Source organism: Xiphophorus couchianus, chromosome 10 (genome assembly GCF_001444195.1).
Source record: "Xiphophorus couchianus chromosome 10, X_couchianus-1.0, whole genome shotgun sequence".
In the NCBI taxonomy this organism is placed as follows: Eukaryota; Metazoa; Chordata; class Actinopteri; order Cyprinodontiformes; family Poeciliidae; genus Xiphophorus; species Xiphophorus couchianus.
Window position 1 is genome coordinate 14,955,106 of NC_040237.1, and position 21,933 is coordinate 14,977,038.

A 21,933-nucleotide genomic window follows, 5' to 3' on the forward strand; every position below is an offset into this window, starting at 1 on the left:
TCAGCTGACCTCAGTTTCATTTTGTGCTATGCTGATGCAGACAGGAAGTGATTTTGCTCAGCACACTTTTGAATTGTTAAATAAAGTACATCATGCTCTCAACAGGATATTGTTGGCTAGAGTGCAAGGAAACATAAACACTCTAGCGACGGAAGTCCAAAGGTGAGGAAACCTCGCCACATCTTTAACTTAGCAGCCCAATTAACCACTGAGATCTGTTTATTGTTCCAGGTGAAGATGATACTTTATTGTATAATCTCACACTGAGAAATGTGGGGGGAAAAAATCCAGGATTTGATTTGACTTATTCATAGGGGGAGGAAAAAAAAATCTACATTAGGAAAAAATGCTTTTTACAAAATTACCAGTTTCACCATACTGTTTTTATTTGTGCTTTATATATTTCAGTCAATCAATTTCCAGAAACCTTTAGTTAGTGATCCTCTGGTAAAGGTTAAATGGAGCTGCAGTTTCTGGCTCACAGAGCAGCCCTCCCCTGCAACTCCTCCACCCAGCTCCTTCAGACTAGCCAGCAGCAATTAGCAACCACTGTGGATCTGATGAGCTCATCATAGGAGCTACTCCTGAGTGCAATGCTGGTAAAAAACAATAATTAATAGAAGAGCAAGGTTGTTAAAAATTCCTGAAGGCAGAAAGCAGACATTTTTTAAAGAGACAGAAGCCCAATTTCAAGGCGTTAAATTACACAGTCAAATTTCTTTTACTTCATATTTGCTATTTATAGGATTTTTATAACAACTGAAGGTAACATAGTCGCCTGATTGTTCTGTAAAATGGCACTATGTGCCTAGCAGATCCATAACACTGCCCCTTTAAGGCTTTTCAGACATCTGTGAAAGGATGCTGTGTTCTTGCCTGGATTCAGTCTGAACAAATTTTCAAACTTCCGAAGCAAATTCTCCGCAAATTCTCCCTTGAAACAAAATCAAGTACCACTCAAAGATAACGAGAAATTATTACAGTAATTTTTGTAACTCAAAAGCTGCTAATTTACAATGACCGTCTGAAAGCACAGTTCATCTTCACAGTCCATGTTCTGTACACGCCGTGTTCAACAGGCTCTGGGAGTCTCGTGCAGAGCAGATTGTGGTTCAGTGGTTCCTTAACAACTGCAGAGTCAGCATTCATTCTGTAAGGCTGCAGCCATGAAGTGCGATCTTGCCACCAGTAACCTCAGTCTGGCGCCTGATGACTGGATCAGCTCCTTTCCGCTAACAGAGGCAAAGAGGCAGAGAGCATGTGCTGTAAATAAAAGCCGCTCGTCCAGATTGTAGTATGAAATATGGAGTGTTTTTGTTAAACTGGGTAATGTTCCTAACCTCTCGTAATCCAATCCGAGCAGACTGACTCCGTTGACAGCCAGGATCCTGTCTCCGGGCTCCAGCTTCTCACATTTGGCGGCGGGAGAGTCTGGCACGACCGCGCGGATAAAGACGCCCTTCACCTTCATGGACGTGTTCTGGTCGCGGAACATGATAGCCGGGAGTCAGGATTTCACACTTGAAGCTTTTTTTTTAACCTGACTGTCAAATGTTTTAGCAGCAACACAGTTTACAGGCATACTGTGTGGGCAACTTATGATCAGTCAAGTTTGCTAGCTGCAGCAGTAGCAGGACACAATTTTCCAAACAATTTAGCTGTTTTTCAGCACAGGGATTAATTTTTTTGTCACTGCCACTAGACAGAAAACATTTACATTTACATCCCACAATAGCTACGTTTCCATTAACCATAAAATTGTGCAACTTGAAATTACAAAAACAGATTTGCTTAACGGAAACGCGGAAATTTTGGAAAAACTCACGTTTTTCGATAATGTGTATCTTTTTGCCAGGATGAAGTCGTTTTTCAGCTGCATCAAAATAGATTTTTTGATACAATTTTTCAATATACTTCAATATGTCATTGAAAAATTCCTGCTTTTCAATATATAAAAAAATACATTGCAAAACCTCAATATATTTTTTAAATATCATCAAAACATTCCTGTATTTCAATAATATACGTATATATTTTGCTAGGATTAAGTGGTTTTTCAGATGTATCAAAATAAGATTTTTTTTACAAAACTGCAATGGAAAAACGTTTTTTTGCATCACACGAGTCACGTGAACAAGAGCCAGATGTTACTACTACTGGCGGAAACTGCGAAGAAGATGACAGGAAGTGATGGGAGGATGATGGTCTGTTTTTTTTTGTTTTTTTAAACAATGTGCAGCTGGCTCCACCGGCGCTCTCGCAGCATCACACAGTTCATAAAAAGTTGTGAAAAAAGGTAATCATTTGTTGAATCCATAATCCCCGGTGTAAGGCACTTGTCGCTCCAATGCCTGAAAAAGACGCAGACGTCTCCTCTGATTGCTGAGTTATAAATAAATCTCATCACTGTTTACATCCATTGCTGCCATGATTTATAAAGACGTATCGCGCAAACAAGTTATTCGCACGTAATTTTAATTTAATTTCTTATTAAATGGAAACAGAAACTGCAAAACTGTGCTTTTTTGATTGAAGGTGGAACATTTTTTGTTGAAAATAAAAAAGTCAAACTGATGCTTAAATGCTCCACGGACATGTATAATACACCTTTGTTTTTTTACTGTACTGACCCTCGTGTCCACCAGAGCAAGGCCGATTCCCGTTTCGCTCCGCTCCAGCTCCAAACTGAAAACCTCGTCGTTGCTGTCCACGTCCTCTTCCCCGGCCTCCTCTTCCTCCTCCTTTAGCTCCACAAGTCTTTTCACGGTGCCGCAGTCCGATTTTAAATGGTCCGCATTCAGCGCGGCCAGGCACTCGGACACTAAGCCACCTGCAGGAGAAGTTTGAAAGCATGTTCAGTTCTATTTATCAAAACACAGTCAGCGGAAGAGCATGAATTAAAAAAAGAATGAAAGTGTTACACGACCTTCGCATTCCACTGTTTCGCTGTTAGGATTCATCAAGGTTCCTGTTTTAGGTCGGATGAGGAGGCAGGGAGGGTCCAGAGCAGACCACTGCACCTCACTGGGTTCTGTCAGCTCCAGATTTGTTAGTTTTTCAGCTACAATATGTGCAACGCCGGTGCTGAGCTCATCCCAGTTAAGACATGATGGTGATGGAGGTAGAATCATTTCATCCGGTGATGAATCACAGGCTTCTAAGCCGACATTTTGAAGGATGTCGTTGACCGCCTGAGCAGTGTCCGTCTGAGCGGCACCAACCTACAGAACAGCTTGGTTTAGTATAATAATACAGTAAAGTTTCAGCTCGGCATTAAACACTGGAGATCACAAATTCCTCTAAAATAACTTGAGAAATTGTTTTTTTTTTTAGTGTTGGAGTAACTTGTTGGGATTTTTTGTTGTTGTTTCGACATCAGGGTCAGTCAGTTTTAAAAGCCCTCATTTGAGTAGAATATGGTTTTCCTAACATTTTGCAAAAAAAGACAGCTTTATTTCACAAAAGAATATTTTTTTTTGCTAGGATGAAGTGGTTTTTCAGTTGTATGAAAATAGATTTTTTTCACACATCTTCAATGGAAACACTTTTTTTCACAGCACGAGTCACATGATCAACAGCCAGATGTTACTACTGGTGAAAACCAGGAAGTGGTCGGAGGATGATGGTTTGTTTTTGTTTTTTCAGAAGGTACGGAAAAAAACAAAGATTCTGGTCGGACAGGAGACCAAAATCGAACTTTTCAGGTTGTCCTCATTAACTGTGTTTCCATTACAAATGTAGTGCAAAACTTCGTCGATATTTCCCCAATGTCAAAAAAACACAATTTCCAATTGTGAAAAAGCAATTAAAATCCCATGTGAATAAGTCTGTTTATGCTATAAGGTGGTTGCCAGTTTTATCACCTGTCACCAAACACCAAATATAAAAGGTGAAAATCAATATTTTGCAACCTGGTGCTTCTTAGCGTCTGCATCGTTCATCCGGAAATCAGACAGCACGCCGATAAACTCCTTGAGTTTTTGCAGCTGCTCCCTCAGAGCTGGGTCTGCCACTGGCCGTCTGAGCTGGAGCTGGTAACCTTCGTCTGGAAGCTCCAGCGGATGGTGGGTGTCAAAACTCTCCAGGATATCAGCTAAGTACAGATAAATTGTATTTAAGGACAATATTTAAGAGCCACCCGGATTATTCCATAGAGGACTTATCACCTGTTGTGTGGGCTGCCGCTCGATCCTGTGCGGATGGAGCCCACGTTTGGGCGCAGGGTGAGGCCGGGCTGTACAAACTCAGCAGGTGGTGCAGCTGGGCCGGACTCAGGGCAGGGTAGTCGGAGCGCAAGGACGCCCAAGGCGTCTACACGTGAACGACACGACAAGGACAAAAATGTTTCTACACTTCCGAGGGACTGCCTTAGTCGAGGCCGTTTCGTTCTCAGGACGTAATGGACGATCGGTCTCCAACATAAAACACAGCTGCTGCGCTCGCGTCTTTAGATTATACTAATAAGGCAAAGATAACAGCATCCAACATGCCGAATTCAAGTGGGTGACGTCATAGAAAGGTATGTAAATTAGTTACAATACTGGCGAGGTATCAGTGTCTGGAAACCTTCAAGATCCCGTTGAACTGTTGCCTGCAACAGGAGAAGCTTCCTCTGCTTTCTTTGTTTCAATCGTTATAGCAGTAAAAGACAAGCAGGACAGTGGCCATTTAATGTCAAACCACTGCTTGACTCGATTAAAATATCAAGAAGACACTAAAGCTATGACCTAGGTTATATTTTTCTTTCAGCTAAAGAAAAAGAACGCCTGCTTCAAATCAAACTAGAGCTAAAACTTTCCTTGCAAACATTTTGTCAAGAGCTCATTGGTTTTGATATTCCCTGCCAAACGTTACCCTATAACAACTTCTGTGCCAATAACCGTCCATCAGATGGTCGTTGTTTTAGGACAGTTAAAGTAAATTAAGAGCCTAATCTACAAGAGGTAATCTAATCCCTTTTAACAGAACCTGTTAAAAGGGATTAGATTACCTGCAGTAAATTCTTTCTTGGTGTAGCCAGCAGGTTGATAGCTGACGAGAGAGTGTGTGTGTGCTCCAAGGCCAGTTCTCCAAGTCCAGCCGCGTGGGCCCAGTCCAGAACCAGGTCGAGATTGGCCCGCATTCGCACTCCTCTGGACCACTGGAAGAAGCCTGGTTCTGAGCCTGGGTGCACATGAAGAGAAAATTGGTCAGAGACATTTTATTTTTTTACCCCTTTTAGAGTCATGAATCAAGCTTGTAAGGAGAATACGGATGCACTTTAAGATATAGTTCTGTTTTCTGTGTATTGATACTGGTCTTTTCTATGTGTTGATTTTGGTATTTTCTATGTTTTGATAGTATTAACACACAGTATTTCTATGTGTTGATACTGGATTTTTCTATGTTTTGATACTGGTGTTTTCTATGTGTTAATGTTGGTGTATTCCATATCCTGATGCTGATGTTTTCCATGTGTTGTCACTAGGGTTCATGTCTCTTGATGTTGTCGTTTTATGTGTTGATGTCAGAAATTAGTGTGTGTCTTTTTGCAGGTACCTCTCTCCATGAGTGAGTTGAAGAGCGATGCATTTATGAAGTAGAAGAGGTAGCCAATGAGCTGAGAGGAAACCTCTGGGTGGACCTGACAGTCTAAAAGCATCCTCCAGCTCTCGTTCAGAACCTCCACCACCTGACTGATCTCCACGGGGACGTGCATCCCGCCACCACCCAGGCCCCGACCACAGTCTCCAGCACTCTCCCTGAAAGGATTGCAGTCCAGGAGACTCGGAAGGACTGTGTACAGGAACTGGTTGGACAGAAAAGGAAATTGACGTGACTCACTTATCCATGCGGCTCTGGAGACTGTTGACAATTCCTGTGGCTCAATTAGAGGCCGGAAAAGTTGACATTGCGTGGTATATGATACGATTGCTGGGAGAAACTAAAACATGTAACCCTCCCGGTCAAATTTCAGACCACCCATGTATATAACTTAAGCATGGCAAAGTCTGACACTAAAACATAGCTAATGCATGTTTACTTTAGCGCAGGCAGCAGTCCCGGACATAAAGAAAAAATGGGATTTCTAAGATTTTCACCTTTTGCTCCAAATGTCTTTCCAGTCCCTCAGAGTGAGGCTGAACAACCGCAGCTTTGTTCGGCCTAATTGTACACAGACATCCCCCTTTCCCTAAGATCTCACTCCTATGCCCACAAAGTATCTGAGGTTAGTGCCAGCCGTAGATCCACATTCCTGAATAGTTGAACATTGCTTTGAATGTGGGCTTCTTGGCATTGTGCTCCAAAGAGGGCTGCTGAGTGAAGAGCACTGAAGGAATCCAGTGCGAGCAGCTCCGTTTACAGTTCCTGCGAGGTTCCCGCGGCGAGGCTGAGCTCAGCATCAACCGGGCCGGGCCGTGTGAAACACAATGGAAACGACAGAGCATTTCAATAAACAATCTTGGAAAGACACGCTGGCTTGGAAAATGTCGCTCGATGCAGACAAGCCAGAGGGGATTTATATTTTCAGCAGCACTGGTTTCGCAGATGACCACATGCACGCATTAGCTTTTGAAGGCAAATATAAAAAGACAACTCAAAGCATTGTCTGGTTACGTCTGCATTCGCTGTGACGGACAAATAAACACAGTCTGCCCACAGGTCTGCTTGTAGTGTCTTTTTATTCATCATAACGTCTCTTCAGCCAAAATACTTGCTCACCAGTGGCGCCGTTTGCGATGCAATTTTCCTTGTATTGACGAAATAACCACAAAATATATCAGAGGAACAGATTCCAAACACTGTCAAACTTTGTTTTATTTTAAAAAAGCATTTGTTCTTTGCTCTTTTTGTCAAACTCCAACGTTTTCTGTGACTACACTGAAGAGGTATCAGAAGTAAAATGATACATTCTGGTTTCTGTTAGATATTTAGTTTTTCGTAACATATTTTTGTTTAACAGATATATACCTCTATCTTGTATGTGTCTCGATATTGTTGCTGTTACTCGCAAATATGGGAAGGCCAAGAATACTTCAGATTTTTTTTTTTAGATTTTTAAAGTTCATAAGAGCTAAAATTTGCTTCTTAACAAACGTATGAAAAAAATGTTAAAGTAGTTTCAATTCCACTAAAACGGTTCCAACTGTTGCTGGTAATATTGTTTTTAAAACTAACTGTTAATAATCTTAATTAATAAGACTTGTCGTCAAAACAGAATAATACAGTTATACCAGAAAAAATGTATTTAGTTGAATGTGTTCTCACTAAAACCAGGAAGTTAGAGCATAACACCAGTTTGAAAGTCCCTCCACTGGCTCCCTGTAGCTCAGAGAATAGACTTTAAAATACTGTTGTTAGTTTACAAATCACTGAACGGCTTAGCACCACAATACATTAAAGATCTGCTGTTGTTGTATCAACCTTCCAGAACCTCTCAGGTCTTCCGGTTCTGGTTCTGCTCTGCATCCCCAGAACCAGAACCAAATGAGGAGAAGCAGCTTTCAGCATCTATGCACCACAAATTTGGAACAAACTTCCAGAAAACTGTAAAACAGCTGAAACACTGACTTCTTTTAAATCTCAACTAAAAACCCACCTGTTTTAAATTGTATTTGAAATGTAATCAATTACAAATTTATTGATGGAACTTGACTTAATGCTACGTTTTGATTATTGATTCTATGTTGCTTTGTGTTTCTGTGTTTGATATGATGTAAAGCACTTTGAAATGCCTTGCTGCTGAAATGTGCTATACAAATAAAATTTGATTGATTGATTGATTGATGTGTTCAAATAAAATCAGTCAAAATATCCCGTTTTGATGTGAAAGGAAATTTGGTTTTGAAGTTGAAATTGGGACTCTGTCTCTTTAACAAATTCCTGCTATTTCTCAGACCTGCTAGTTCTCCTCTACTTACCTTTTAACAGCGTTTTTATGAGTGTTGCACTGAGAAGTAGCTTGTATGATGAGCTCAGCAGATGCACAGTTTCACTAGGTGTCTGCTAATTGCTGCTGACTAGTCTGAAGGAGCTGAGGGAGAAGTCTCAGTGGAGCACTGATCTGTGAGGCAGAAGCCTGGACACTGCAGCTCTGAGGAGAAGCTGCGCCTCAAAGGCGGCGCTAGGTCCGCCTGGGTGTTTTTAACAGCTGAACGGTTGCTATGGGAGATTAAAGGATTTCTCAACCATGCATAAAAAAGTCAAAGCAGCACTTCATGTATGTTTTTGATGACAGAATAAGATCATAGTATGACGTAAAGCTCAAAATAGTCGATTTAACATAATACTGCCCCTTTAAAAATGTTGAAAACCATGTATCATTAGCCTTCCATTAGGAACTTCTCGTAAAAAATCCCAATTAAAACGTAGTGATGTTTCTGTGGCTCTAACTCTACAAAGTCAAAAGTTTAATGTAAGTGAATACTTGCCAATCCCTGTAATGGATTTTTTTATTAAACGTGCATTTTTACTAGCCTTACATTTAGATTATTGATGGTTGAACTGACAAAAGCACATCTGGAAACCATTTGGTTCATCAAGCTGACTTCCTGAGAGAAAACAGTGGCGTGTACAGTATGGATGTAAGAGCAGGTAGTTAGATAACCACAGCCGCTGCTCTCAGCAAATATGTGCTGAGTCAAACTTACAGGACTGCGTTTATCGAAGAATTCCTATAGCTTTCTCTCCGAAGACGCAGCATTCTCACTGTCTCCCCAACGTTACATAGGAGGCTCGTAACCTGATGCATCAGGCACAGATCTGAGTTCCAGCTGGCACAACATGTGAGACCTTGACTCGGCTGCTGCTAACATTATGGCAAACCGCTAATGCTGTCTTTGATTTGGCTTCAGTCTCATCACCCACGGCTCTTCAAATGCCGAGTATGGTGTGACCAGGACCTTGGAAGCGGTGTAATTTACGACGGGCCCCCATCGATCGGACTCCGATTTGCCATGGGGGACTAGCAAACGAGCATTTGTAAAGGTCATTGTTTGAACTTAAATAGGCCAGGCTCCTCAACAGTATTTTTTTGGACGGCATTTTCACCCACGCCTACGCAGCTCCACTGGAAACTTGTCTGAAACTTTCCTGGGCACGCTTCCATGGGTGTGGTACTGCTTCAGTGTAAAAGGGCAGAACTGGATCCTGTTGGCTTCACATGCTCTTTTCTCTAAAGGCAAGCTGACAGTTTGCCTCTAGAAATATTGTCCATGATCAGTACAGGAAACTGAAATCCCTCCAATTGGGCACACCTTTCACCTAGCTTAGCCTACCAAGCACTAAGCCTGGGAAAACGGCTAGCCTGCCTTTTGATAAATGTCTTTGGCTTTTTACCACCGGCAGGATTGTTTTTATAGCAGATAGCTTCATTTCATCCAGTAGGGGAGGGATGGCCACAGTTTTTGATTTATTAGGCAAATTTATTATTTCCTATAACCATAAAAGCATGTGGTGCTGAGCCTAAACCGCAGTTTGTCTCATAGACGTCCCATCTTGGTTTGGTAAAACATTTTTTTGTACATTGAAAGAGAATTTGGTGGAAAACAATATTAATTTCAAAAGCTTAAAAGCTGTGATCTACACTTGCGGCCCCAAACACAGCATCCTTTTTGAAAATGGCAGGGTTGACGTCCAGTCGGTTCAGATTAGCACCAAGGCTAGCTAGCTTCTTCAGAACAGCAGCGCCAACTCATACTTTTGGTTAGTGGGTAATACAGCAGTTTTCAGTAGTTTTCTGAACTGTTGCCTTCACGTAATTTTTTTCTATTAAGGTAAACTGACAGTTTGTGTTTATAAATATTATCCATGATCTGTACAAGAAACTGAAATCCCACTATGGAGGCTTACCTTTCACTTAGCTTAGCCTAGGAGGCGCTAAACCTGGGGAAAACGGCTAACCTGGTTGTCTTTATGTCTTTGGCTTTTTACCACCAGCAGGATTGTTTTTATAGGCGATAGCTTGATTTTATCCAGCAGGTGAGGGTTGACCACAGTTTCTGATTTGGTAGACTAATTTATTATTTCCTACAACCACAAAAGCAAGCAGTGCTGAGCCTAAACCGCGGGCTGTCTCGCAAGTGTCTCGTCTCGGTTTGGTAAAACGGTTTTTGGGTCAGTGCCAGAAGATTTGGTGGAAAACAGCACAAATTGTTTCTTAAATTCTTGTTAAAAATGGCAGGGTTGGATTCCCATGGGTTCAGATTAGGATTAAGGCTAGTTTACAGTATTTAGCATGCTGCCAAAAAAACCCAAAAAACGCCCCATCGTCTTACACCTAAAGTACAGATCTATGGAGTGCTCCACCTGAGCTGTGGATTTCAAAATTTGGGTTTTAAAGTCAATTTACTAGACCAGAAAAACTTTGTGCCAGATTACTTCATGTAATTTCCACCCAAGCTTTTCATTTTAGCTTTGCAATTCTTTTTCAGTGAGTCAGCTTAAGTGAAAGAATATGCTGTCAAATAGTTCATGCACTATGAATGGCATCCATTCTCCAACATACACAAGCACAAACACACACACAAAGGCTTTTGGTGTGCTTCCTATCTGCTCTGCCACAATGCACCCAGTGTCGCTTTACAGTACAGTCACCCAGGACGTTAAAAGGCTGTAAAAATAACTCACCAAAACCCTTTATTCTCTACACATGTCTGATTATATGAATGTCTCTGGGAACACATTTTAAAAATGAGTGATAAAACAGGATGGAACTGCCAGAATCTGCAGTAGCACTGAATTAAGAAATGATTGTGAAGTCAGCTGTTACCTTAGTGATGTAGTAGACACACTGCTGAAAGGCCAGCAAGATGACTTCCTCCAGGACGGCCATCGTCTCCTCGCTGGCTGAACGAATGCAGGACAGGCGAACCTCCAACATCGCTGAAAAAGCACGTTGACGAGAATTTCCATATTTGAGTTTAACATGCGAAACATTAGCTAACTGCATCAGCAATGCCACCGACCTAAGTTCTCCACTTCTTTGAATTCAGCATCTTCCCAGTGTCCGTCCTCCCTCTGCCCCTTCTCCTTTTGGTTTATCCACTCCAGAATAAGGGGCAGCTGATGTTGAATGAACTGCAGCAGCTCCAGGGTGTTGGCCATCCACACCACCAGGGGGCGCAAACCCGAAATTACATCATATAGGCTGCGTACCTCGTGGTCTTTCGGGTTTGAACCCTCACTGTAAGACAAAAACAAAACATCTGAAGTGTCCTTGATGAAATGGCAGGACAGGATACTGGAAATAAAAAGGTAGAGCTTACTCTTCAGGATAAACAGCAGCTAGCTTCGTAGTGCAATCCTGCATGAGGCGAAGAGATAATCTGCAGTGAGTGTTTTTATGCCATGGTAGGTTTTACTCAGATTTATTTCCTCCGCTGAAAGCAGTACCTGATAAAACAACTTTAAAATAGTGTGTCACAAAGTTATTCTAATGTCTTGAGCTTCTCTACCAATCCATAATCTAAAAACAGAAAAGAACGGCACAACTGCAAAGTTACCGAGTCATGGATGTCCCCAAAATTGAAAGGCTTAACAAGAAGAATATCAGTCAGAGGAACTGCAGAGATCCACAGCTCAGGTAGAAAAGTATACCGACAGAACAGGTTTTATTTGTGTTTCCCCATAAATGTAGCCTTTACAGAAAAGTTAGGAGAAAAAAACCCCCCAACAAGTCAGTGTTGAAAGAAAGCCATAACAAATCCTGTTTGCAGTTTCCCTAAAGTCATGATGTGGAGACAGCAAGCGTGTGGTGGTCAAAGTGCTTGGGTTTGACCGCCGTACCTGGTGAAAAAAAAACCAAACTTGAAATCACAACAAAAATTTTTAAGTGATTAAAAGTCAAATGACAAGAAAAACTGTTAAAATGTTGAGAAAAAGTCTAAATAAGGAGAAAAGTCAAAATTATGAGAAAAGGGTCAAAATGACTAGAAAGTTAAAATGACAAAAACATTGAAGTGACAAGAAAAAAATCATAAATGATTTTTAAAAATTTCTAAGTGATGAGGAAAAAGTTATTAGAATGAGAAAAAGTTAAAATCATGACCAAAAAAGTCAAAATTATTGAGATGATTAAAAAAAAAGTCAAAATGACAAAAAAAAAAAAGCCAGAATAATTTGGAAAAAGGGTGAACTGATGAGAAAAACTGAAAGACAGGGAGAAGAGTCGAAATGAGAACAAAAAGTCAGAATAATGTGGAAAAGAGTCAAAATGATGAGAAAAAAGCTGAAAGGAAAACAGTTAAAATTACAAAAAAGTCCAAATAAAGAGGAAAAATTCCCCCCCAAAAATTAAAACCAGTGCAACATCTATACATCAAATCTGCATTATCTATATTCAGCTGCTCACCCAGATGTGCATCATGTGAACCTCATGTGACCTGCCCTCTGTGGGAAACGTCCGTAAGGATTTCGGCCAAGAGTAATCCAGCAAGTAGGAACTCAAGAGTTGGCCGAGTGATTCACAGTGAGACGATAATGACTGAGAAACAAGCTGCAGAGCTGCAACTGCAGTTTTTCTGCTGCGTTTGCAATGATCACATCACCGAGACACAGCATGTTTGATGAAGAAGAGATTGTTTAAAACCAGACGGAGCTTCTTTTTTTTTTCTACAATCTGCCTCTTGGCAAAGATCCTCATAACTTTGCCAAACAAGAATGTAGGCACTGTAGCCATAGTCTGTGTGAAAATGTTGGGGAAAACCAATGCACATAAAATACAATCAGCTTCACAAAGTTTATATGGCAGTAACAGCCAACCCAAACACGCTCTGAAATTTAACGCGTCTCACTTGGTTTCCAACATCTTTAACCACAAACTCACCCACGTGGCACTCTGGACTTCACTCGCGCTCAGCAGCAGGAGCCTCCGTAGGTCTGAAGTGTGAAGGTAAGCTGTGGCGTACTGGAGACACAGGCTCAGCAGAAAGGAGACAGTCAGTGGGGCTCCGTCAGTGATGCTGCTGCTACCGTCCATAGCAAAGATCTCCTTGACGACGCGATCTTCGTCCTCAACCCTATAGCTCAAAGTCAGGATGTGGCCTCTGGGTGACGTTAGAAAGGGAGGGTCTTTGTTGGGAGACCGCTTGCAGGCAGAACCTCGGACGTCCGTGCAGTTCGGGATGCAGTTGATGCAGTGGATCATTGCTGTACTGTGGATGGTTGTCGCCGCAGGAGGGCTGAGACACATTATACACGGAGCAGCGGGCAACATTGGTTCAAGAGAGGCATCGCTTTCTTCCTGTAGTCGAGAAACAGAAACGAAGTGTGACGTCTCCTGAGTTGTTTTTCTGTTAGTTCTGCGGCAAACTACCGAATTCATTCGGCCGTCTTCATCAAAGACCGTCTCACCTTGTTCACTGAAGCTAGGGGATCCCTGAAAAGAAACAGGTAACTCTTTCCCAGTCCGATGATGTCACCGGAGCTCAGCCGCACGTCGTCTTTCACGGCTTTGCCGTTCCTCGAGACGGCGGCATCTTTGCAAGGGGAGAGTGTGATGGGGCTGCCAACGCTGTGGCGGTGGAGGGAGCAGTGGCTTGGAAGGATGTCATCAGCAAAGAGGAGGACGTCAACACTCAGCTTATCTTCGCAATCACCGCGTCGACCGATAAGAATGTGTGGTGCGGCTAGCAAGTAGATGATAAAGTCCTGAGAGGAGAGACTAACGGTCAGTTACAGAAGTTGTTTATTTGTATAAAGCATCTCTGAAGTACCACTTCTGAACAGGTGGTACTTCAGTGTTTGCTTAGTGATTCCAACAATAGGAACCAAACACCTAATCTTGCACCTCAATTGGACATTTATGGCCTTTTGGGGGAGGTAAAACAACCTAAAACGTGTTTGTCACAACTAAACAGACATACTTCAAGGTTTATTTACTTAGTACTGCCAGGATTTTCATTTGTGGCTAAAGATAAAATCAGATTCACAATAAAATTCAAGTCATCCCCTACTGAGAAAGATTTACAAAAGAACCTATAACAGAGGTGCCCAAAGTTGGCCCTCGAGGGCCGGCATCCTGCATGTTTTAGTTCTCTCCCTCGTTTAACGCGCCTGGATCAAATGATGGCTCGTTAGAAGGCCTAAGAACACTGACATGCTGAAAAGGTTGTTGGTACTATTAGGGAGAGAACTAAAATGTGCAGGATGCCGGCCCTCGAGGACCGACTTTGGGCACCCTGACCCAGAACAACGTTTAAATCTCAGCAGGTCTCACTGGCCTCAGTTAAGGTCGGAGTTCACAACTCAACCATGGAGCTGTGTTATGTCTTGGGCTGCTTTGCTGCTTCAGGACTTGGGACAGCTTGTGCCTGATTGGTTGCTCCAGAAAATCCTGAACCGTAACATCCAGCTATCAATTTGTGACTTTTAGTTCTAGCCAACTTGGGTTATGCTTTGGGACAATAATCCAAAGGACATCAGCAGGTTCATTTATAAATGGTGGAAAAAAATATTTTGGAGTGACCTAATCAAAGTTTGTCCTTATGTCAGATATGATGTAACCAAATTAAAACAATTCATTTGCAAAGAGCATGATGTAGAAAGTTTGACGTGGATTAGGATTGACTTATAACAGCAAATGGCTCTTCACCATCAAAGCTAAACTGGAAAACGTGTTTCAACCTTGAATAGTTTTTATAATTCGAACTCCAAACTGCTTTTAACATAGAATGTGTACTTAAATAAAGTGAGCGCTAATCATAATGATTATAATGAGATAATTGTGCCACTCCTTGTGATCCTTTCAGATTAACCCAGCTGAGCTGAAACTGGCAAACCAACTGCATAATCGCGTTCCTCAGGAGTAGCTTACTGTACAGGGCCATCTGGGACACTGACGCAGAATTAAAATCTCCTTATTCTAGTTGATGCATAAGTGTGTGTGAGTGTGTCGGTCTTTGTATGTAGTTTTGTGCAGAGTTGTACTTATCCACAGTCAGAGAAGCCCTGGCAACCAGACAGGAAGCAGTGTCAGGATCGTCTCTTTCTGTTTCCTGATCCGTGTTCTGACTCTCAATTCTTTTGCTGACCTCTGCACAGCTGTTGCCTCTGTCACTGTCGCTTCACTCAACCAGCATAATTCTTTTCGTGTTTCTCTGATAAATGGACATAAATGCTTCTGTATCTAGCAAGGTGCTGTCCTGCAGTCAGTAAGCTGAAGTAGCAGACTTCAACTTAAAAGTACTGACAAGCAGTGACTGGTTTTGCTTTGCGTAAATGACAGCTCCAGTTTGCCTGGCTGGCTTTGTCAAATGACATAACGTCTGAAAACACAACATGATGAAGACGTCCTTTACGTCTGTTTCGTTGAGGGGAAAAGTATTAAATGTCGGACGAAGTCGGTTTAACTTTAGATAGTAGCAGAAATTAGGACTTAAATTTAAGTCGCGCGTAACCCTTTTTATATAAAAGGTCATATTGGAAACACTTTGCTGCCTTCCAGTGGCCAGATTGTGAACTACATCTTTTTGTAGTTTTGCAATGCTAAGTTTGAATTTATACTCTTTGAATGTGTTGTATTCTGATTAATAATTCCTACCAAATTTGGTATTTGCATGACAAAAATATATTTTACACATATTTATATATATTTTTCTTTAAATAAATTCAGAAAGTAAGAAGTTTAGTGGCACAAGACTCAAGATTTAGTCTTGGACTCGAAGTCTGAATCTTGATCCATGGAACAATCTTCACCTCATGTAACCGAGAGGAAACAACTTGCAAAGCCTTAGCAGTTTGTTTATTATTGAGCAGATAAAATAAGATCAAATAAAAAAACTACATTTTTGAAAATTTCATTCAAAAATTTGTTCTGCCCTCCAGGTGCTTTGGTAATTTCGTCCCTCATTGGTAAAAGTTTGGACTCTGTTGTGCTAAGTAATCATCACCTCTGACTAGCAAACACAATGGCCCCCAAAAGTATTCACTTTTTAAGATAAAGACTAGCCACATCTGTTAACTTCAATGGTCTTCATTTAGTAGAAATCCAAATTAGTTTTTCCTGGAGTCTTAAAGGGGCCAACACCAAAAGGGATTATTACCGTCTCAAAAGAACTAAAAAAAACAACAACCTCTATGCGGTTTATCCGTGAACCTTTAAACCACAACCATGTTTGCACGGTGCAGTCAATTCCTCAGAAGTCGAGGTTATTCAGGCAGGAAATGGAGACGGTGCACCACTTTTCACCTTCCTCTGTGGAACATATAAAAGTGTTTCTTGTTACAGTGAATGTCTGATAGGGAAGTAAAGCAGTTCATAGAGTAAAAATATTAAAAGAAGATGAAGTAGAAATTGCATTACTAATTTTTACACTGCCATGGCTTTGTAATTCAGAACATAGGTTTCACACAGTAAGATTCCTAGTGCTGCACCACCTCTACTCTCCATTTCCTGTGTAAATAATCATAGTCTTTCAAAAGTGTGGGGGATGCGAGTTGACAGGGACATCACGTAACAGCTCAATAAATGTAGAAATGTTACGCAAGTTGCAAAAAGTAAGCATATTTGCCTGCTCAATGTTATTAAGTCATAAAATTCAAGTGTATCGTGTTGCGTTTCTCTTAAGTGGTTTGTTTGGTCATTTCTGCTACTTCCTGGAATATTTGGACATCTTAGTCGTGATTGGTTCTGTTTCATCCGAGGAACACTCTGATTGGATGAAAAGATCTATCAGTGATTAGTTGGCAATGTGGTTTATTTACATACACTTTCATTTGTGAACGCAGTTGCTTGTGTGTTAACAACTTACTTTGCATGTGACAGACACGTGAAATTTGACGCCTTTTTGGTTCTTCTGGTGTTCCGTACGCGACGAGCTGAAACGTCAAAGCGGAGTCCGACGCGTGTTTAGCGACTGAGTAAATGCTCCACGCTGCAAGATATTGTTTTGTTTACACAAATAAACGCGCTCACATCAGCTTCACTGCACTGTCAGTCTGGTGGCACAAAGACGCCACAGAAATGAGGTTTTAAAGCAAAGCTCCATAAAACGTCAGGGTGTTAAAACACCCACATCCCCCATGGGTGTGACACAGGGTTATAATAGTTTCAGGTTTTTCATTACAGTTGAGTTTTATTTAGTTGTTATTCTTGTTTGACTAATTCAGTCAGTTTTAATGAGTTTTTAGAGTGTTAAGTAGCTGGTAATTTTTGCTAGTTGTAGTTTGTTTTTTTCATACTTCTTAGGTGCAAAATTCAAAAAGGGTCAAAGTAATGTATTGTGATTATGTCTGCATAGATTGGTTAATGAAGATTCAACCAAAGATACGGTTTTCAGAAAATGTATTTTGTTTTAGTTGAACCACCAACTCACTCGTGTTTTCTCCCAACTTTTGCTGTCGCCATTTTACAGACTAGCATAAATGTTTGTATGTAAATAGTACGGAGCACCATAATTTGCCCACACCTGACGTAAACTGCTTGTGTGGGGGGAAAAATATAAATTTCACATCTTTCTGAAAGGCTAATAAATATATTCATGAACACAAAAACAACGGATATTACATCTATAATTTTAGTATATTTTAGTTTTATAAACACATGATGTACTTCCAGTTATTTATAGTTTTTCTCTATTAATTACCGTTTGTATTTATTTCAGTTAATGACAATGTTTTCCTCAATATTTTCGTTAGTTTCAGGTAACTGTAAAGGCCTTGGTGTGACGGTCGGCCACACACCTTACCCCTCCCACGTTGCTGAGCTGTGATTGGCCACGTACCTGCGTGAGGCTCCAGCCCTGCAGCAGCAGCAGGTACGGGCAGTCGTGTGGAGGGTGAATGGAGTACTGTGTGGTGTTATCGTCGCTGCTCTCCGTCTCCTCCCTCTCCGACTCCTCTCCCTCGCGCTCGCCCCTCGGCCTCGGCGGACAGAGGTTCTCTGTCTTAGACGCCGTCCCGCCGTCCCCCTCGAAGGGCGTCTCCGCGCTGTGAATGTCAATCAGTCGGGGGCCGTTTTCCAGGGACTCCTGGCTGTGGACCGAAGAGCGGCCGAGGCTCTTGCGAAGACCCTTGGCTCGCGCGTCTTGTCCCCCGCCGTTTTCGTCCCCGCCGTCCAAGAGATCCATCTCACTTTTGCTCCTCCAGAGCTTCTGACTGCGACCCAGAGTCCTCTCCACAAGGGTGGAGGTGACCCTGGATCGGCTCTTCTGCAGCTTCCGGGCCTGGGCGTTGATACCTAATGTGGGCGGAAGTAAATCATTCTGAACCTGAACCTTTAGAGCCACATAAAGACAGTTACAAAGTCAGCCTTTTGTCACCTGAAGAACATTTTAAGGATTAAAGAGCTAATATTCAAGGAAGATAAAGAGAAACTCATCCATGCGTTTATATTTTGTCAAATTGATTACTGCAACAGTGTCTTTACAGGTCTGCCTAAAAGAAATCAGACAGCTGCAGCTGATTCAGAATGATGCTGCTGGAGGGAAGATAAAGGAACACCAGTCTTGAAGGCCCTACACTGGCTCATTGGAGCTCAGAGAATACACTTTAAAACACTGTTGCTAGCTTATAAATCACTGAACAGCTTAGCACCACATTGCATTAAAAATCTGCTGCTGTTGTGTCAAAAATCTGGAACAAACTACCAGAAAACTGCAAAACAGCCGAAACACAGAGTTCCTTTAAATCAAAACTAAAAACCCACCTGTTTAGGGTTGATTTGAAACATAATTAATGGAATATCGACCAACATATTTGAATTGTACCGATGATTTTGACAAATGACACTCAAAGAAATTTGCCGTTTTCCCAATCGGTGAACAATTTTTTGTTGTGCGTGTTTTTATGATGTAAAGCACTTCAAACTGTAATGTGCTGCACAAATAAACCTGATTGGCTGATTGAAAACGACGAGCGAACTGGACCGCATCACGAGGCCGTGGAGGCGAAAGGTTGATGGAATGCGATGACAGAGCAACGCCCGTGTTTTCCTGAGGCAAGGTGAGGGGTGTTGCTGCCAGAGTCAACAAGAAGAAGCCCCAGTCAGGAAGCAGACCTCAGTGGAAACAGAGGCAGCGCTCATGGAAAAAAAAAAAAAAAAAAAGAAAAGCTCAGCTCCGCAGCAGGGAACCACAACACTAACCCTAACCAATCCACACGCGGACACTGATGGAGCGCCGTACCACATGCGTGCGTCGTTCATAAAAGCAAAACACAAAACCGGACACACACTTAGATGTGAACACAGCTGTGTAAACCCAGGAGCCTCCGCTAGAAGTGACTGACACAAAAACATCAGTAAATCAACCCAGCACCGTTATGGTACCATCTGTGGAAATGTCCGGGTGTTTTTCAGTCATGTCACACGATCCGTACTTATCTGTGTATCCAGTGTTTTTGCCATGTTTTTATTTGTTTTGCTTTTTTTTTTATTTCTAACAATAAAGAATTACACAGAGAAGGCGTGACGCTTGGGGGAAAAAGAAAACGGCCATTAAATCGCCGTGCGTCTGCAAAACCCATTAGGCTGTTACTAAAAATTTATTGTCATGAAAGAATCAAATCCAGCCATGAGTCTGAAATTCAAAAGAATTGAGAACAAGACTGCGAGCCTTTGGCCGGTTTTCTCAGGAAAACCCAAACGTTTCACTGTGAGAACCGACTTCAGAACCGACTGCAGAGCTTCATTCGTGTCGCCTGGTGGAGTCAGGATGTGGCGCAGCAATCGCCCCAAAAGGACCTGCAGTTATTACCAGCAGTGACGGTGTCCCTCTCCTTCGACGTCATCTCCTCTATCGAACTTTTCCGCTGGATTTCGAAACGTCTCGCCAAGCCCTCTCTGGGTTTCCATAGCGACTGCAGGAGGAGAGGCTTCTCGTGGTCGCCCACGACCCTGAACCCCTCCGTCCTCCACTGGTGGCTGTCGATGGAGCCGATGGTGTCACAGAGGACGTAGGACTCGGACTCCTCCTTCCTCAGGCCGTACCTGTATCAGATGGATGTGTTTAAAATCGCTACACTCCTCCTCACAAGACGCGGGAATGAAAAATATCTTCACAGGATTTAAACAGATTTTTCCTATTTTCTCACGATCAGACAGAGAGCCTGAATAAATCTGAAGTGCAGTTTTTATTTTCTTCGTTACTTTCATAATCTTGTCCAGCTCAACATTGTTTGAATATTCTGATAAAAGAAATGAGTCAGAAAATATTACCACTCTTTTTCATGATTTACTAATTTATCATTGTTGTTTCCCACCACACTTTTTCCTTCCACTCAACTTTAAAAAATATTTTTTTTACAATATTCTAACTTTCTGAGACACTGAATATGGGTTTTTCACTATCTGCAAGATTCATCAAAATTATAATAAAGGCTGGAAATATAGTACTGTATGTGTAATAAATTGATGTAATATATGAGTTTTACTTGAAATCAGTGGTAAAAATCCGATATTAATATTTGTATCGGTCCCGATATTGAAAACATTGTAGATTGAGTATCGGTGACAATGTGCCTGATCCATACGCCATGCTTTATTATTTATTTTACGTTATATTTCAAATTCCTTATTGCACTCTTTGAACTATTTGAAAGAAAGTTTGCTGCAGTTTGTTTTTTTTACATGCTTAACCAATTCAGTCAACTTGTTGTCTTTTTTGGTTTCCTTTTTATTTATTTTATGTTGGCTGCTCTACTCCTAATTCCTGAACAAATTAAAGTTGTTTCGTTTTTACACGTTTCACCAAGTTCTTGTGAAGCGACTGGTGTATTTTAGTGTGCTGTACTGGTGCAAAGTTACCAAATAAATGTGTAATTCAGTACATTTATGTCTGCGTCTTTAAGAAAACAGACATAAATAGACTCGTAAGTTAATTCTTCAGTAAATTCAGCGTTATGATTCTGCATTGGATCGGTATTAGCCGACACTAAACGTCAAATATCAATCTCTGGTTCTGGTTGAGACTAGGAAAATTATCAAAACTAATATTGATCTCGATCCAGTGTCTCTTCGCCTCGGTCTACCAAGTAAACACATTCAAAATCAAAGTTGCATAACATCCTAATCTTCTGTGCTTGAAAAAATATTTTGCTGCAATGGATTTCCGATAAGTCTCCTACTATTTCTGGGTGGAAGAAGTTTATTTTGGAATACATTGTTCTAAGACTGACATCTTTGGACGCATGTGGAAGCTCTTTTTGGACTACGCTGAAGAACACCACCATCCTGTCTCGAGCATTTATAAATAATTAGACTTGGACTATAAAAATATTTATGCCCCCTATCTTTTCTTTTTCTCTCCTTTGGACTGCACTGCTGGGCTTTTGTTTTGTGTTGCATTGTTGTTCTTAAGCAAAAAATGTATAAACATATCTACATAAAAAACAAAAAAGCCTCAGATATTGGTATCGTAAGTGAACAAAGTGAATCGGTGCGCCCCTAAGTGAAACTTCTTGTGTACATAAGACAATCTACAGTCTTGCATTGCTGGACGTCCTGTAATGACGTTTTGTATCTGGACATTTCAGATAGCTAGAAAGTGACCAAATCTACATTAGAAAGCAAATAAAAAAGAAACTGGAGCTTCACAGGAACAGCACTTTACCTCCTGTCCACTCATGTAAACTACTTTACTACTAGATACCAGTATCACCAGCATCAGAAAAGTACAAATCAGGGTATTTTTTTAAAATGATCGTGTTTTTCTGTTTCATCTGCTGATACGTGTTGTTGGTCTGTGATTTTATCAGTTGCACCTCCTTGCTTTTTTTTATGACCACTGCTTATTTTTGTGCACCGCTTGCAAATCTGTATTTATCCTAATAATAATAAAAGCATTTTTTGTTTGTTTTTACAGCAACATTTCCAGTGAAACAGAGACTGTTGTACTTGCCTATCGCTCCACCGAGGGAAAAAGAAAGCAGCCGAAATGTGAGCTGTTAAATGTTACGCACATCAAATCTAAGAGCAGTTTTTATTAACTCTTTCTGTATTTTCCCCCTTACACAAAT

At 41.3% G+C, this 21,933-nt stretch overlaps 1 protein-coding gene and 1 long non-coding RNA gene across 2 annotated transcripts in view; one reads left to right on the plus strand and one right to left on the minus strand.

The window, feature by feature from the left end:
- Positions 1-226: 226 nt before the first annotated feature.
- Positions 227-21,933, minus strand: part of radil2b (Ras association and DIL domains 2b) — a 28,632-nt gene continuing 6,925 nt past the window's right edge. The window contains exons 4-18 of the mRNA XM_028030257.1: positions 19,674-19,906; positions 17,703-18,157; positions 13,333-13,629; positions 12,806-13,222; positions 11,247-11,284; positions 10,947-11,164; positions 10,751-10,863; positions 5,539-5,788; positions 4,991-5,163; positions 4,167-4,311; positions 3,912-4,093; positions 2,927-3,221; positions 2,631-2,830; positions 1,341-1,480; positions 227-1,232 (exon numbers count right to left, since the gene is read on the minus strand). Coding sequence (XP_027886058.1) covers positions 1,139-1,232; positions 1,341-1,480; positions 2,631-2,830; positions 2,927-3,221; positions 3,912-4,093; positions 4,167-4,311; positions 4,991-5,163; positions 5,539-5,788; positions 10,751-10,863; positions 10,947-11,164; positions 11,247-11,284; positions 12,806-13,222; positions 13,333-13,629; positions 17,703-18,157; positions 19,674-19,906 — 3,250 coding nt within the window. The 3' untranslated portion in view covers positions 227-1,138. The remainder of the gene's footprint in view (positions 1,233-1,340; positions 1,481-2,630; positions 2,831-2,926; positions 3,222-3,911; positions 4,094-4,166; positions 4,312-4,990; positions 5,164-5,538; positions 5,789-10,750; positions 10,864-10,946; positions 11,165-11,246; positions 11,285-12,805; positions 13,223-13,332; positions 13,630-17,702; positions 18,158-19,673; positions 19,907-21,933) is intronic.
- LOC114152371 (uncharacterized) lies at positions 7,775-20,306 on the plus strand. The gene is made up of 3 exons (XR_003597109.1): positions 7,775-8,285; positions 15,115-15,119; positions 20,296-20,306. It is a non-coding gene; the product is annotated as an uncharacterized LOC114152371 (long non-coding RNA).